The following is a 17,863-nucleotide window of genomic DNA, read 5'->3' as shown; positions in this document are numbered from 1 at the left end:
ATGCGTACACCTAAATGCGTTTTCTTTGTATACACCCGTCACTCGTCATTTTCAATAGTCTAATTGCTCATCTTAGTTGTACTTATTTTACAAACCATCTTTTTCAATTTTTGGGACCAAAAAATAAAAAAATCTTCGGAATTCTAGTTATCAAGCTAAATAGTCTAATTGCCCATCTTAGCTGTACCTAATATTACTAACCATCCTTTTCAAATTTTATTGAAACCCAAAGTACGTGTACCTGGTGAAAAACCAAAAACTTAACGTCGGAATTCTGGTTATCAAAATAAATTCAGCGAGACAAAAAAAAAAAAAAAAACTAAATTGGGTAGAAATAATGAGACTAAATGTAAATTCAGTGACACCCTCAAAAGATTTAAACCTCTGGTTGCATCAAAAGGTAGATGTTCTAAATAAGGGACCATATGAGATAGCAATGATATTTTCTGCTTTAGGTTCTTGGAGTTATAAGGAGTCATTGTTTTAGTAGTATTTTGAGAGTGGCCACTTTATGCATATGTTGCCAAAGATTAAGTCCGTTTTCAATTCTCTCCACCCATACCCCCAATGATTGGGTATTAGATGGGTTCTGTCATTGTTGTAATATTTTCTGCTGAAAAACTGTTAAGGTAACCTAAATGGGCAATGTTATTTCAACTCGTATAATGGATGCACAGCTAAAATTCTTCCCCTGCACAAAGCCAGGTTAGGAATTGACATTAAACCGGCCAACTATGCTGGGGGACACAGCACCTCGGCAGTCAGCACGGGAGCCCTTGTGCGTACCAAACATGGCACTTTTTATTTGAACGGGAAGCCAGACAAATCTGGCATCAGGATTCTGACTCACTGATCTCTCTCATCTAGAAATTAATTTATACTAGAATAGAAACAAGTTTACATGACTACCAATATTGATCAAACAATCCTTCTAAACATAGGGGCATCTAGTTCTCATTGTGCTACTTAAATCGAATCCTATTAATTTAAATATAACAGCTACAGCTATAGCAAAATTGGAGATGCGATTGATGGTACATTGTGGAAGCAGCAACGGCCCTCATTCTCCATCAGCACCAACATATTGGATAAAACCATTAAAGCTATGCCCCCATGATGACATTCTACGTTGTTAAAAACATGACGATAGCAGCAGCATATCCCTGTTCTTCTGGTTAATCTCCAGCCAAACTCACTCGCCAGCTGCCAAAGATCAACCAATATTTTCCTCTGATATTCTGGAGAGGCTCTCTCGAGCATCTAAAATCACACACCGTTACTTTTTCCGTATCCCTACACCGCAGAAACACTTCCATGAGATAGTGTGCCTGTTTAGAGTCCTTGTTTCCTTGTAAGAGCAACTACGAGCTTGTTCAGGTTGGAGATTTCTTCGTCCCTCTGCTTCAGTTCTTGCTTTAATCTTTCTATCTCCTTTACATGATCATCACAAACATTTGAACCTGACACAGTCTGCCCTCTAACACCCCTATCTGAGTGCAACTTTTTGGACTCAGCTGTGGTCTCCTCAACTTGGAGAGGTCTTTTCCTCGATGAAGCTAGACCAAGAGGATCATCATTTGCCATTTTGCGAACATATATACTACCAGTCATTCCTGAATCAAGTTGGAATGAAGTACATTTCTGCGGTAGTCCGGAAGAGTCCTTACAGAAGGCATCAACAAAGATTTAATTTCCCATCCATGAGATGATTTAAATGGATGAATATCAACTGAATCACGACCAAACAGAAAGCATAAAAATGGAAAACATGAATTGCATCTCCAAAGGCAAAGGCCCTCACAGAGAGATTAAAATTTAATATCTAATGAATGAAAATACCTTTTGCCTAGGAATAATAAATTGGATGGAAAAAAACAAATTCCCCCTCATCGACGAAGATGATGCATGTGTAACTTCAGAAATCCGGGACCAAGTAAAAATCTAAGGCTGGCTACTCAACACAGACTTTCTTTTCATTATGGGAAGACTTAGGCAATTTTCGCTCAGCTGTACTTTCCCTAGACAATTGTTTTCTCATCATTAAGATTAGTAATGAGGTGATCGATGAAATACTTTCTAATGGGCCATACTACCCTGGGCTAGGTTTATTATAATTAAACCGTGGCAACCTAATTTACTTGTGGATTCTCAAGTGTGCCATCATAGGTGAAAGTGATAAGAGGGTGGTGACCTATATTGCTTGTTTGGGAATCTTCTTTATTTAGATGAGCCAACCTTTGCAAGGCATAGACTTACAATTGCTTGATTTTGCATCAATGCGCTGTCAGGTAAGAAAATTCCCAAGTACAACAGAACTTCTCAGAGAAGAGCTGTTAGCGTAATGCTTTCACAGCAAATGGAGTAAAGATACACATTCGTCTAAACTAAAGCCACTTCTCAGAGAAGAGCTGTATAAGAAAAACCCTCATCCGGAGCATACCTTTTCTTTGTTCCCATTGATACTTTCAAATGCTTGATTTGCCTCTCGTTGATTCTTATAAATGGCAAAGGCAGAATACTTATCTCCTCCAGCCTTTTTGTTAGGCTGCAACAAAATCATTCACAATCTCAGCAATTTCATTAACTCTGAGAGAGAGAGAGAGAGAGAGAGAGAGAGAGAATTAAAAAATTGGTGCATGTAACCTTGTCGAACAATTTACATTATAGTAATCGTGACATAATGACGGAGCAATATCTCCTTCATAGGCACTAAGCATCACAGTGTGTCTGAATCCTTTAAAACGAGGATGTGGAGAAGGCATAGAATCCACCATGGGGTTAACGTTTAGTTTAAGTGTGCAAGAGTGTCAGTGTTTGCATGCACCACCAAATTACCTACATTTATGCTGTCATAATAACCATTGAAAGCACCTTATTTGGAAGGTTTATCCAATATCAAAGTTGACATTCCTCAGCTCAATGTTCACATTTGTAAGTATCTAATGAAATATTATATTCACTTAGAATGAAGGTTTTCTTGTTTATACAAGGAAGTCATGGTCTGCAAAAGTTGACAGCCCAATATCACCATCTCTTTTAAAAATACTACCAGAATTTTAGGACCCGGCCCCCCTTCATGCACGAATTATCAAGTCATCAATAATTGATCTTACATCATGAAATTTGCTAACATACTCACATAATGGCGGGCTTCTGCTCAAGCAGAAGGTCTACACCTCCCAAATAAAATGCTGTAATTTGCTATAGGTGGCTGTTATAACAACTCACAAGTATTATCTCCGTGCAGTTTTGTTACTTCTCAACATTCCGGATAATATAGCTGTAGGAGAACAATTCTTCCCAGTAAACAGACGTCGTAATATCATTTTGTAAATTTCTAATGCGGATAAGTAATATTTATGCAGGAACAGTATATAGATAGTCACAGCACTCTGGAAAACTTAAGTGCACAGAATGCCTGTTCATGTGTTCACCACTCCTACTAATCAAACGTCATATGATGTATTATACATCAACAAAAAGGTTTTAGATACCTTAATCTCAATAGTGAAGTCCCCAGGAACAATTTTACGTAATTCTTCACTGGCCACATTGACTGGTATCCTGTGCAGTAGTAGTTTTGACCTTTCAATCACAGGCACCTACAAGGTTGGAAATACAATGAATTTACAATCTCACACTCTTTAGACATCGAATGAAACCAGTGCTAAATTTATGAACTTACATCCTCATGAACCAAAGGTATAACATTATCAAATCCAGACTCTAAGTTGGCCAGAACAAGTTTCATCGCGGCGCATGCATCATCTACACAATTGTGGGGATCACCCTGCTTCCTAACTTCATATCCCAACACAGCCTGTCAAAATAAATTTATGGAAGAATTTAATAGGCATACATATCTACATAGCTAACTTGCCAGTTCAGTAGTAACCGTTAAGGAACGCACGTAATGCGGCATCCGAAAAACAATACATAGTCAACATGCTGACCCAGATGAGACAGAAAACAAGGAACATAGCAACTTGTCAAAAAATTGTGCAGCAAAAAATAAATGAAGCAATATAATGAATCAAACAAAACGAATTATCAATAGAACCAAAAGAATATTATACTTTAGCCTGTGGCCAAAAACTTACATAGATGCAAAGAAGAATTGCCATCACGCAAATACAAGTAAATGAGACTTCTGTCAATAGAATGGCATGATTTTCCATTCCAGTTGTACTATTTTATACAATCCCGCAGGTAATAGAAATGAATAGGTTGCACGAGTCGCAAAAAGCTACGGTACGGATCATCGGGGTGGATAGATGAATCAAAGAACCGAATCAGTCAATCTGAATTGGTTGATTCACTTTCAATTTTGTGAATTCAATTATTGGTCCCCCTTTTCTGCTTTTTCTTTTTTGTTGTCAGAAAAGATGCAACCAACCTTTTTGATCTGATATCTTTCTCCCACCATTCTTGTCCCAAAGACCATACAACAAAAAAATGGGCTTAGAATGAACTACTTGCCTTACAAAGGTTATTCAAAGAGGGCTTTCTCCAACTAGTCTCATCCGCATATTTGAAGATTAAAGAGGTGTCGATCACTCTTGCATGGTCTAACTTCAGTGCTGTAAATTGGAAAATAAGAGGCTTCTTAAAGACATCAGTCATAAATAACATAGACTTGGTGTAAGAAGGTAAAGTTAGCGGATAACTGTAGCCAAATGTCCTCATTACCAGAGACCACAATTTCTTTCAACTCACATTAATAGGAGTTTCCAAAAGTTACCATTACTTGATCAATAGTTTGCCATACCTTGCATATCATTATTCAAGCTGTGCCCAATTAAAATCGTTCCATGCGATAACAGCTTCTTCATGGATTTCTACAAAACCTCCAAAGACAGAGACATATAAAACACTGTCAATTCTAAACTCAGATAATTTTGTTTTTCTTCAGCTATTTATGAAATACTAGACGTCATGGCACAAGCAATGAATGTGCATAATTGGAATCCTATCAATTTGTTTTAACATTGCTAAATTCAAATTTTCTTGTACATCATTAAAACTTAAACATAAACAAAACTAAAGACCTTAAAAGACCATGACATAAAAGCTTAATATTTCAAAACTTGGAAAATTAAAACTTCAAAGGGATGCCAAACGAACCAATAGGCATTCAAATGCCAACAACTAATTGATATAAAACTGAAGAACCAAACGTTTAACCAAACATTTGAAAATTCAGATGAAATTTGAAAAAGTCCAAAAAATATGAATATGGATACTACGAACATATCACTTTCCGTTAACTAAACGAAACCTGTGTATTAGTGAGCATTGGAAGAACCCAGAACGAAATCTTCAAATAAGAATAATTGAGAGAGAGAGAGAGAGAGAGAGAGAGAGAGAGAGAGAGGTTGTCTGACTGAAAGAATGTTTTCTCCTCCATAAACTACAACTCAAGAGATGGGAATGAGTAGGAGTCAGCAGTTACGGATAAAGTGGCTGCAAAATTCCCATTACTTGCAATTAAGGAAGACAAAAGCCCTTTTAACAGTACAATTAATTGATTCATTGGATAAGGAACTTAAAAATGTGTCAAAAGAGGTTCATGCCAAATAGGGTGTTCCTTATATAACAGTATCAGATTTTTATCTTACTAGGTTCTATGCTATGCTACTCCCACACTACTTCAAAGCCACCCAAATATTACCTGCACATTGACCAATGAACAAGTAACTCCATCCAAATCTTTGGCAGTGAGCCCAGTAATCTCAGTCCTGTAGTCTGCAACTGCTTTATTCGGATTTACATGTTCATTAAGTTTAATCTGAAATAGCCAAATCAAAACCCACATGCACTCAGGTAAATGGAAAAAACAAAAACAAGAAAAAAGAAGAAGCGGCAGCTGGAACCTCTGAGATATCTTAGATTGCCAAAGTAATTGCTATTAGGTGGTTCTCTGCTACAAGCACATGTTTCTACGTGTGAGGTGAACAAGGAACTACTGAGAGCTCATAGTCCATGAAGATTCTAACCTGTAAGTTGCGGTCGACAACACAAACCCTCACCAAAGCTTCAGTCCCATCTTCACAGAGAGCCATCTCACAATCAATGGCAATCAAGGCAGTCGATCTAATTGTCTTCTTCTTTTTACTGAGCTTCGTTACCAACCATCCCTGTGCACGCGATCCAAGAAATTAACTTAGAAGACAAGTCAAATCAATAAACCCAGTGGATCAGGCATAAAGGAATCACAAAACTGCAAAAAAACAACCTTCGCATTTATGGAGTACAAGCAGTTAATCAGTACTCGAGAGGCTTAATTTCCATCAAAACAGGAACACTGGGATTAGGACCCCATGACATTCTTAAAAACTGTCTAGCGAACTATGTTCTTCCTAGCCGTACCAAAAGAGAGAAATACGTTGGACACGAAGAAAACCATTCAGAACTCAATAACAGTATAGGTTCTACATAATTGACAATTAGCCCATGGGATTCAGGATTCATACAGCTGATCCTGCATGTGCCAAAGGATCATAACCCAACTGATTTTTCATGAAGGATGTCCTAAAGGTACTTCTCTTGTCAGTTTAAGACTTAGAAATAGTAACCATGTAGTTCAAAAACTTGGAATGATCTTTCAACCAAACTCTTTTTGTCATCGTTATAAAACGCAACATACTATTTCTCTTGGAAAAACAAAATAGTTTAGAGGACTTCTCTAAAGAAAGCTACCGAACCCGGAGAATTTGTTACATATACCTTCCTTACAAAAATAAGCGCAACGTCATAAACCTACTATTCAAAAGATTATCCCTTCTTTACTATGACCAAGCTCTTTCTGATGAGGAGTATCAGCTGCAGTGGCCCATTCTGATCCACAATTATGACTCGCAGGATAATAAAAACTGGCTATTGGGCATTTCCACTATCAAAAAAATCCAATCCCGCAAAGGATTGTTCATGGAACTACTATCGAGATTATTCGGACCATCTTTCCTAACTAAGAGCTGCTTACGTGCCTAACGGCCAGTTAGTCCCTTCGCTCAAACATGATATCTAACAAACTCAACCGGCCGGATAGACTTTCGTTGTTGCTATGTCACTTTACCGGTAAGGAAACAGTAGCAACAGACCATACATCAATGACCCCAAGGCCCCAATATGCTAACACATATTAAGACCCACGGAAATCTTTCAACAGGCTAAAATAAAATTTCAACTGCAAGAGAAGTAAATAAATAGCAGAAAAAGAAATGAACTAACAACGCCAAACCTCCTCATGTGATGGAAACGAATAATCTAATGGGTACTGCGGGTGCTCAAGAGTTAACCGAACCAGCCTCTGCACGGCCACAAAAGCAACTCGATAAGAATTTTGTTTGATGCAATACAGGTGAGATAGTTTAATGCTTAAGAAATTCAAAATACAGAAAGCCTGCCACACAATTAAAACAATCAATTGCAAACAAGAATTCTGACTGGAGAAGATAGCACAAGTAACTGAATACTGAATAATGCAGTCTGAACCCAGTGCTGACTAATCAGACTAAAATTTTTGGGAAAAAAGCCAGAGAATATAACCGATTCAGACTCAAAGATACTGTTCAGCCAAACAAATTAGTCTGGCAAAATATTGTGGTTAACCCAAAACAATACAGATTCTCGTAGCATTGTTGTATCCAATTTCAGGGAAAATGAAAATCAAACTTCAGGCATCACGACCTATATTATGCGGACTCTTCAAAACAAACCAAGTACCCTTCCATACATTGAACACCCAGACAAGAGTTGCATCTGCTACTTCACTTTGGACACTAGTTGTGAAACTATAGTTAATAATGTCATTACGCCACCCTATAAATATTATTCCCATTATTGATACAAAATGAATAAAGTGCATTTTTTGACAATGTTTCATAAACACCAACTTATGCCACAAAATAGATTCAAATACTGCAAAAAAAATCTTTTTGCCAAGTCTGCACACCCTTCAACTAACAGTTTGAGTCCAACCTATAAATATAGAACCATAGTACACACCGGTACCCAAGTCCATGGAATGTTCCAGAAGTCGCTAGGCGCTAGTTGGACGGTCGGCCACCTTCGAGCAATTAATTGGATTAATCAGATTAATCAGCGATTAATAGGTGCATATCGTTAGTTAGACTTAATCGTATTGGCCCCACCAGCGATTAATCGTTGATTAATTCCTTGTTTTAGAACACCGAGTCCATGGGTTAAAACTTGCGAATGTGATACTGCCTAAGGTGGAAAACAAACTGCAATACGACAATGATTATTGAACATAAACTTGACCCTAGAATATTAATCATTTATTGCTAAGCTATCCACTCGTAAAGCAATTTAAACTCTGCAAGAGGTCACAAATACACTAAGAAGCATAGACACAAATACAAGACACAGACACGAGATGAATATGCGGACACGTGATTTTTCCAAAATCTAGGACACGGACACATTGAGGGATACATTAAATACATAATTAATAATTATTTATAAATGTGTACATAAAAAATTCACACATAACAAGAAGATATTATTAATTCCATATTAAAAATAAAAGATTCCAATGAGAAAGTTGCGTCTTTTTCATAACATAGATTATAACTTTCATGTTTCTAAATATTATCTAGAATATTTTATACTTTTCGTCCTTAAGTTATTTAATATTAGGCTTTAATTCAGTTCACATTTCAACTATTACATTTTTAACCCAGTTTTGAAGATTTAAAAATCACATTAAAACCTAAAATGTGTCCCTGAGCGTGTCCGATACATGTCGGAGCGTGTCCAAAATGTGTCCGACTTAGAAAAAATAATTAAATACTTGGACACACATTTTCACATGTCGGACAAGTGTCAGGAACGTATCCGAGCGTGTCTGTGTCCGACACGTCTGGGATACGGATACAAAAGGCCCAGAGACGTGTTCGTGCTTCTTAGCAAATACATAACCCAATACCATCCTGCTTTGAAGTTGCAGCAAATAGGCCACACTTTGGTTAAAATGTGTTAATCAAACAAACCTGCTCAGGGGATTCAATGCCATTGGATTCCTCTTTCAATTCCTCCACTGTAGAATGGCATCGTAATATTTTCTTGAAAAACTACAAACAAACACGAGAGCGCACATGTATTGATTTCTTCAAAAAAATAATCCCAAGAAATTTTTTTCTTCAACTGCTATTTACCGTCAAATCATCCTCTTGGCTAAATGTCTTTAGAAAAGAAGCCAATGCATCAACAGACCTCTTTGCTGGATCACTCAATAAAGCCCCAAATTGTTTGTCATAAACAGCCAGAAACTGCTTCCAGTTCCCTTTACTTCCCATCATCCCTCTTTTCTGAGCCACCTTCACGAGTTCCACGAGAACCTAACAAGTTCAAACGTGCTATGAACTAAACAAGTAGTAAATGAACAAACTTATGAACAGCCCAAAAAAGCACAATTAAGTCGGGCAAAAAGCGGAAATTACGTGCTCGAACCGAATATTTTGACTGAAACCAACAAATGTATACGCGCAACAATGCAAATGCACAACTATATATACACTTCAACAGTATAAGTTTTTATATCTAACATAAAGTAAACGCTATGAACTAACAAACTCATGAACAGCTCACACGAGTAGAATTGATATAACCAAAATCGGAAATTGGTATCTTCCAATCGAATGTTCAAACTGAAACCAACAAACGAATGTATGCGCGTGGAGTGGGAGTTTGAGAGAAGTACTTACCGGTTTCCCCACAACGTCAATCTTTTCATCCATCTTGATGAGAGAGAGACAGAGAGAGCACAGTTCGGAGACGGCAAACTGCGTGGAGGTTGGATTAGGGTTTATGAGCGTAAATTGTTAAGGTAAATTTGCACTTAAAGCCCCTTCACTTTGAGAAAATTCCAGACACCACTTGTTATCAACGATTTTTTTTTTCCTTAGAAACTACTCCTACTATTAACGAATTTAACTGACGGAAAAGTAGGTTTCCCTCCAAGTACACCTTTTAAACCATTTACATGTTGTATAAAGTTTTCTTTGCAAAAACATGAGCATCAACTCTGTTTCACTCGTGAGAAGAATGCTAGAGAGAGAATGTCTGGGTGCGTTTCCCCCTTGCCCCTTTCTTTTTTTCCTTCTACTGCTCTTTTCCTTCCTCCTCCCCTCTGAGTCATCTATCACCCAGACTCTCTCCTCTCTTCTCCTCTCTTCTCTTCTCTTCCCGCTATGGTTGAGTGGTGGTTAAGACTCTTGTCCTCAGGAGAGATGATCTCCCACTATCCCATTATTTTTGGACATTGGTGATCCAGATTTTGTTTTCAGGTCATCCCTCAGATCCGATCAGCCTTGGCGACGGGTCCGTGGGTTCTTATGTAGTAGCGGTGGTGGTGTCTAGCAGCTTTGACTGCGGTGGGATGAAGGAACATTGAGCTTTAGCTGCCAATGGGAATCTTCCTCCAACCTCATCCACGAGTGGACCGATGGTCTCCATCAACGCGGATGTCAATTTTGGCATGATCTTTATTTTGTTGTTTTTCTTTGTTTTTTCTTATTTTGTTCGGATCTTTTGGATCCTTTGTTGTATTTTATGTCATTGTAGTTTGTACTCTTTCCATTTTAATATAAATGGGATGATCTTGTTCGTCAAAAAAAAAAACCCCTTTGTTTCACTCACTCTTTCTCTTTCTATAAATCCTCTTTCTTTCCCATTCGAGGTATTACATTCGGCCAAATATAAATGCATTTTATATATCTCTGAAAGAAAAAAATTACTCAATGCCTTTGGGCACCGCTGCCTACGTGGTGTCCTAGAGCCTTTTACATGTAAATGCGTGGTTGTAAAGGGTTTTGGGGCACCGGTAATTACTCCTCCTAAAGTCAATATTAAACTGAATTTAGAGTTTCTTTTCATATAAACTTGACCCCAAATGCACGTATGTCATCATATTATGAAACAGAATTGAGATTAAGTGGCTGCAATAGTAATCGTTTGGATTCATAGCTCGTATAATGAGGCATCATCTCACATTTTTTTCTTTTAACTTTTTAGATTTTTCCCCCAAAACTTACTATTTCTCTTTTAAATTCATAAGATCAATTTTAATTGTGTGTGTATTTTTGCTCATTCAATTAAAAAGTAAATTTAATTATAGTCCTAAACCAACCGGTACTTAAGTTTCCATCCATGGCATCATCATGGATTAAGTTATCTGATAAGCACCCAATAATGCCATTAGGGATGCGCTAAGTCCTTAGTTTTAGCTTAATTACGTCTTTAATTTAGTTGTTTCATTTTAATTTTGCACGTAAGGTTGTTTTGAAGATGTTTCAGAAAAATCATGCGAATAAAGCTACTTTTGATGCTATGGACGATCCCCGAGGGTGGCCAAGTCCCAAGAGCTAAAGAAGTAAGGCCCAGAGGTGACTCGAAGGCATAGAAGGCCAAAAGGAGGACCAAAGAGCAAAAACTAAAGTTAAAGGCCTCGGTACCGATGACAATGTTGTGGAGGTATCGGTACCGAGTGAGTTAGAGGTAGCAGCTTAATTAGCTCAGCACCGATACCAATGTTGTGGAGGTATTGGTATCGAGGGGCCTTCGTAGCTCAATTTTAGGGCATTTTTGAGATATTTCGTGCGCGAAGGAGGGCCGGTATATAAATCTCATTACGTCACAATATCCAGGGATTGCACTTTTCAGATCTAGAATATGATTTCATTTCTTGTTGCATACTCTTGCCATTGTTCTTCATTGTTCTTGGTGTTCTTAGTTAATTCTGCACTTCTCTCCCTTAATTAGTTGTAGTTTGTTATTTTACTTTTCATAAAAGTTGTAGCTATCACGCCCTCGATTTTCAACATAAATATAAATGAATTCCATAAATGAAACCTCACAATAACCATACGATACCCAAAAGAGTTTTTAACGTTTCTACTTCCATAATTGTACCTTCTCATCTATGGGTTTTGAAAAGGTTACATCATTGGCTCCGAGGCCCAAATATTATAAGTATGAAAGTTAAGAGAGTTACGAGTATTACAAATATTCTTGGTCAAAATAAAATGAATTGAACTACATTAAATCTTCCAAAATAAAGTCTATAAAAGATGTTAGGTAATTTCGCGGTGTCGGCTTTTAAAAGGAGATGAAGTCATGCATGCACAACACTTCATGCCGCTATCTTTGATTTGTACTTGAAAGTGATAGAAGGGTTGAGCAAAACACGTGCCCAGTAGAGAATTCTGTGCTCAAACTATATGGAAATGTGATGAATCATGCACCATGAATGAGTGAGTCTTTACAGATACGCCCAAAGTACGAATACTTACCAACGAGTTACATGCTAAAATCAAAGGATTCTAGATTTCACCTGAATGTCACTAACCGTTTACCTCTCAGACTAAATACATTAAGAAACTCACATCAATCCACTTTAGTCTATAAGCCATTCCAAATCATTTATTATTCTTTGTACGACACCACTATTTTTCTCGTGTCCACATTTATCATCATTAAATCCCTTTATTGCAAAACCTTTCCTTTCTTTTAATCAAGTATATTTCCCATCAATAATCACTTGGGTCACCTCGGGTCTATTTCCCTCGAGCGTAGGGTCACCCCGAGTCTATTCCCTAAATAATAATAATCACTTGGGTCACCTCGGGTCTATTTCCCTTGAGCTTAGGGCCACCCCAAGTCTATTTCCTCAATAACGACCACTTGGGTCACTTCTCACACTTTTCATAATCGTCATCGTTTCATAATCGACTGCATCATCAATTTATCGGTTGTACCACAAAACTTCAATCAACCATTACATAACTCCACAAATATACATGTTCATGCTTTTTCATTAGTTTACATATCCGCATCCTACATAATGTACTAAGCCCATATATATAAACCTACAATACTCTATCCATTTGTTTCTACGTTTGAACCTCATAGGACGAGTGTCAAAAGAATTGAAAGATTCGACGAGTCATAAGGGCACAAGTTATTATATCATCTTAACATCATTTGGGCCCCTAGACACACTCACATCCACCCTATACATTCCCCACAATGTCACCATACTCTAAGTAACCTACCAACCTATAGTAACTATATGACGTACGACGCACCTGTATCAATACTTAAACTATTAGTAACGAACGCCATTGGGCACTAATAGTTCAACGAATCAATAGGACAAGAAATCATACTAAACAAGCTCACGTCTACCCATAATACTCACTACAGCATCCCCCATAGCCTACGGTACTCCTAACCAGCTATACGGTACATTTCCCATTTACAACGAAACTAAGATGACACTTGATGATTGTTTAGAGAGTGAAAATGATCAACGAATCATCAAAGGACGAGTAACCAAGCTTTGAGATGGTTTAAAGGTGTTTTAGAGGTGTTAGAAGTGATCGGGGGTCAAAGAGATGAAATTTAGAACAAAGCTGAAAAAAATTGTCCCTAAGCCAAAGGTATCGATACCTAGCCAAATGGTATCGATACCATTTGACCAAGAAGCTTGCCAGACGCAAGGGTATCGATACCAAGAACTAATGATATCAATAACAAGATGATTTTCTAGGTTTGAAACACAAAGGTATCGATACATATGCCAAATGGTATCGATATTAAACCAGTTCGAGCAGATTTTCTGCAGATTTTTGAAACTATTCCCAACAATCAAACCAACAATTTCAAGCACGATCAAAGTACAAATTCAACTCATAGGTATATAGAAGCAGTAAGAAATCCCTACCTCAAAGTTGGAGAGCCAACCCAAAGAGAGATTGAGCCCACGAAAGCCCCAGACTCCCAAAATCTTCAATCTCAACCGAATAATCCTTCCCTGAGCTTGACCCACGAATTTCAAAGCTTGAATCGAGTTTAGAAGACAAATTGGAGGTTGGTTTGTGAAGATTTGGTTGGTTTTTGGTTGAGAGATGGGAAGAGTGAGAGAGAGCCGAAGAGAGAGTGAGAGGAAGAGAGAGAGCCAGTGCAGATAGAGAGAGAGGATTGGGATTTTTTTTAATCCCCTACACACACATCCTCTCATATATATACTCACAACCACACAACTCACACTTGCACTCCCTTCACTAACAATCCTCTCATATTAACCCCAAATCAAATAAACTCAACAAATTCCATATTTTCCTTATTTACAATATCGAATAAACGTTTTAATAATTTCTGAAATTACAGGTCCTTACAGTAGCTACGCTCTTGATCTATCGTAATCTCTAGTTTAATTTGAATTCTATTATGTCTTCAATAATTAGCTTTGTTGATTCAATTCCTAGCATGAATGAGTAGTTAATTAAGCTTGGTCATAGGGTGATTAGCATTCCATCACTTGGATTGATCATGCTTTTCTCAATAAATCTTCAAGTTAGTTGGAAAATCAAGGTAGTTTGTGTTTGTCTGTCAAATCTCGGCGGTGTTGACCTCTTTGATCATGCATAGGCAAGAGCGAGCTTACATGCCACGCATCGATGCTTAGAATTATGTCATCCCTTGTGTTTGCTAGATGAATACTAGAACTCTCTTGGTATTTCGACTCATTTTCTAGTAAACAGACTTAATGATAAATCTTTCGGGTTGGGAGATCGTTGACATGTATCCCAACCCGAGTAATTCGAAAGGAAAGCTGATTGATTCAAGTTATGAGTGTTAAAATTCCCTAGACCTAGCCGCTTAGTCTAATTGTTTTCAAAACACACTTAAATTGCACTTTTTCTCCGTTTCAAACTATTCCTAAAGTTGGCCGTCTCAAGGCCTCGAATCTTACTTCTACAAATCCAATCAAGTCATGATGATATTCTCTTGGGTACGATCCCGGACTTCCGGATTATTATGTTTCAAATGACGTTTTAGCCCTACGCTTGGGGTGATCACACACACACACACACACACACACATATATATGGACGAAGCATTATCATAGGACTCGAGGGGGTGTTCGGGCTTTGCACAACTTCACATATTCATGTATATTAGAATAGTATTTGTATTTGGAAAAAATCTATGGAATTGACCCTTGAAAGCCGCTTGGGTGAAAAGAGTTTTTTAAAATTTATATAAACTTTAAGTTATCAATATTTTTAGGTAGCATGTATAAATTTAAATAGTGTTTATGCTATATACACAATCTTGTCTCTTCCTTGGACTGCACAAGTAGTGGCGGATTTACATGAAGACTAGTGGGGGCACATGCCCCCACTCCACTTTCCATAATTACAGGTTTGCCCACAATATTTAGGAACAATTCTAGTTTACCCCCTTTAGTTATATCTCTCTCTCATGTAAGAGTAATGCTTCATGTTTTCTTTCCCTTTATGCAAGCACTGCCCTACAAAAGTTTATGTTGCTGAGATTCTGTTCCGTGTATTAATGCTTATGTTATGTTTTAACCATTAATGAATACTGATTTTTACTATAAATTTTCATCTATCTGGTTGTTTTATTGATTTCTTCTTCTTTTTTTTCACTTTCACACTTAGATTGCTTAAGGTTCTCTTGGTTAGTGCTAGTTAATAAGCACTCAATAATGCATATTTTTTGTGCTTAAGTCCTTAGTTTTATCACTTTCTGTTTAGTTAAATTAACATTTTATTTGATATTGCATGTAGGGTATGTTATTTCATTTTGTAGGAAAACCGCTTAATAAAGAGGGTTTTAAAGCGCGGATAAGAAAGAAGAAGAGGGTTTTAAAGCTTAAAGCGAGCCAGAGGCATCCAAGACTAAAGATGATCAAGAATGGAGCCACCGGGTGCCCAAGAACGAAGAGTCGAAGACCTATCGGGTGGACATGACCATTGGAAGCCAAGCTGGAGGCCGAAAGCTGAAGAACCTGAGAATTTGAAATCTGTATCGATACAAGGTTCCCTTATATTGATACCCAGTTGAAAAGTAGAATCCAGCGGGCCAATGCATTTTGGGTATCGATACAATGTTTCCCCTGTATCGATACCAAGTTGTTTCGGCGGTTAAGAGGATTCTACTCTTGGTATCAATATAAGAAACCCTTGTATCGATACCGAAACCCTTTGTAGCGGATTTTTAGGGCATTTTTTAGATATTTCATGGGCAAATGTGGGTTTGTATAAATACCCCATTATGTCACAAGTAGGGTAGAGAGTACACTTTTTTCATATCTAGATTAGATTTACTTTTCTTATTGCTTGCTCTTGCTGTTTTTTTCATTGTTCTTCATTTTCTTAGCTTAAATCTGCACTTTTCTTCCTTAGATAGTTGTCGTTTGTTATTTTACTCTTCATTAAAGTTGTAGCTGCACTCTTGATCTATATAAATCTCTAGTTTAATTTGAATTTCGTCATGTTTTTCAATAATTAGCTTTGTTGATTCAATTTTCAGCATGAGTGAGTAGTTAATTAGGCTTGGTTATGGGTGATTAGCACTCCATGACTTGGATTGATCGTGCTTTTCTCTCAATAAATCTTCATGTTTAGTTGAAAAATCAAGGTAGTTCGTGTTTGTCTATCAAAACTTGGTGGTATTAACCTCTTTGATCATGCGTAGGCAAGAGCGAGCCTACTTGCCACGCATAATGCTTGAAGCTATGCCATTCCTTGCGTTTGCTAGATGAATACTAGAACTCGCCTGATGTTTCGACTCATTTTCTAGGAAAACGGTCTTAATGATAAATCCTCCGGTTTGGGAGGTCGTTGACGTGTATCTCAAACCGAGTAATTAAAGAGAAAAGCTAATTGATTCAAGTTATGAGTGTTGAAATCCCCTACACCTAACCGCTTAATTAAATAGTTTTTAAAACCCATTTTTTTTATCACACATTTTTCTCTGTTTCAAACTACTCCTAAAGTTGGCCATCTCAAGGCTGTGAATCTTACTTTTACAAATCCCATCGAGCTGTGATGATATTCCCTTGGGTACGATATCTGGACTTTCGATTTATTATGCTTCAATTGACATTTTAGCCCTACGCTTGAGGAGATCATATATATATATATATATATGTATATATATATATATGTATATATATATATATGTATATATATATATGTGTATATATATATATATGTGTATATATATATATATGTATATATATATATATGTGTATATATATATATATATATATATATATATATATATATAGCGTTCAACCCATTCTATGCACTGACAAAACTAACCCGTTTTAGCATTGTGCCCGTTCAAGGCACGGGAGAATTAATAAAAGTAGGTTCGAACGGGTACAACGCTAGAACGGGTTAGTTTTGTCCGTGCATAGAACGGGTTGAACGCTAGTTTATGAAAAAATATAATGGTAGCATGTGAAGATTAAACACAATTACTAGTAGCATTCATGCTGTTGTTTATGAAAAAATCACGTTGGTTTTTTCGGTCCCGTGCATCGAACGGGCAGAAAAAAAACATGACATTCAATGCACGGGAAGATATAGATCTATTATGCGTCAAAATGCCCGTTCGATAGAAAAAACAATGAAACTGGCTAGAAAAAATCAATTCGCCCATTCAACAAATGATTGAACAATAATTGTGTTCAATGCACAATAATTGAACGGGCTAGTTGAACAATGAACGGGCTAATAAACTTAAGTTAGAAAAATGCCTATTCAGGCATAATTGTGTTAAAGTTAAGTGTCTGTACCCGTTCAATGTACGGAATAAAAAAATAACATTAGTAAGGAAGAGACCAATCAAGGGTTGGTCTTATTCTGTGCACAGAAAGACTTATATGTGATGAAAAATGAATTTGGAGTACCACGTGACAGTTTGAACAGACAAGACTCTAGTTAATAAGGAAGAGACCAATCAAGGGGTGTAGAGTCTACGGACTATTTTTCTATGAAAATTCATTGGTAAAAGTTAAAAA

General features: G+C 37.1%; 1 protein-coding gene across 1 annotated transcript; it reads right to left on the bottom strand.

Annotated features, from left to right (window-relative positions):
• Positions 1-862: 862 nt before the first annotated feature.
• On the bottom strand, positions 863-9,852 carry LOC131303834 (small RNA degrading nuclease 1-like). Its single transcript, XM_058330873.1, has 12 exons — positions 9,729-9,852; positions 9,180-9,362; positions 9,015-9,095; positions 7,241-7,309; positions 5,997-6,137; positions 5,672-5,788; positions 4,769-4,838; positions 4,480-4,580; positions 3,686-3,820; positions 3,495-3,602; positions 2,441-2,545; positions 863-1,662 (listed from the first exon to the last, which is right to left on the bottom strand). The coding sequence occupies exons 1-12, from the start codon at positions 9,759-9,761 to the stop codon at positions 1,333-1,335; spliced, it is 1,473 nt and encodes a 490-aa protein (XP_058186856.1). The 5' UTR covers positions 9,762-9,852; the 3' UTR covers positions 863-1,332.
• Between the last annotated feature and the right edge of the window lie 8,011 nt (positions 9,853-17,863).

This window comes from Rhododendron vialii, chromosome 10a, assembly GCF_030253575.1.
Source record: "Rhododendron vialii isolate Sample 1 chromosome 10a, ASM3025357v1".
Taxonomy (NCBI): domain Eukaryota; kingdom Viridiplantae; phylum Streptophyta; class Magnoliopsida; order Ericales; family Ericaceae; genus Rhododendron; species Rhododendron vialii.
This window is presented reverse-complemented; position numbering and strand designations above follow the sequence as displayed.

Excerpts from the sequence above, each read along its gene's own strand:
- LOC131303834 (XM_058330873.1), bottom strand. The coding sequence starts at position 9,761 with ATGGATGAAAAGATTGACGTTGTGGGGAAACCG. Across the intron at positions 4,839-5,671 it reads GTTCATTGGTCAATGTGCAG|AAATCCATGAAGAAGCTGTT; the intron begins GTAATATTTGGG and ends GAGGTTTTGTAG. Across the intron at positions 4,581-4,768 it reads CTTGAATAATGATATGCAAG|CACTGAAGTTAGACCATGCA; the intron begins GTATGGCAAACT and ends TCCAATTTACAG.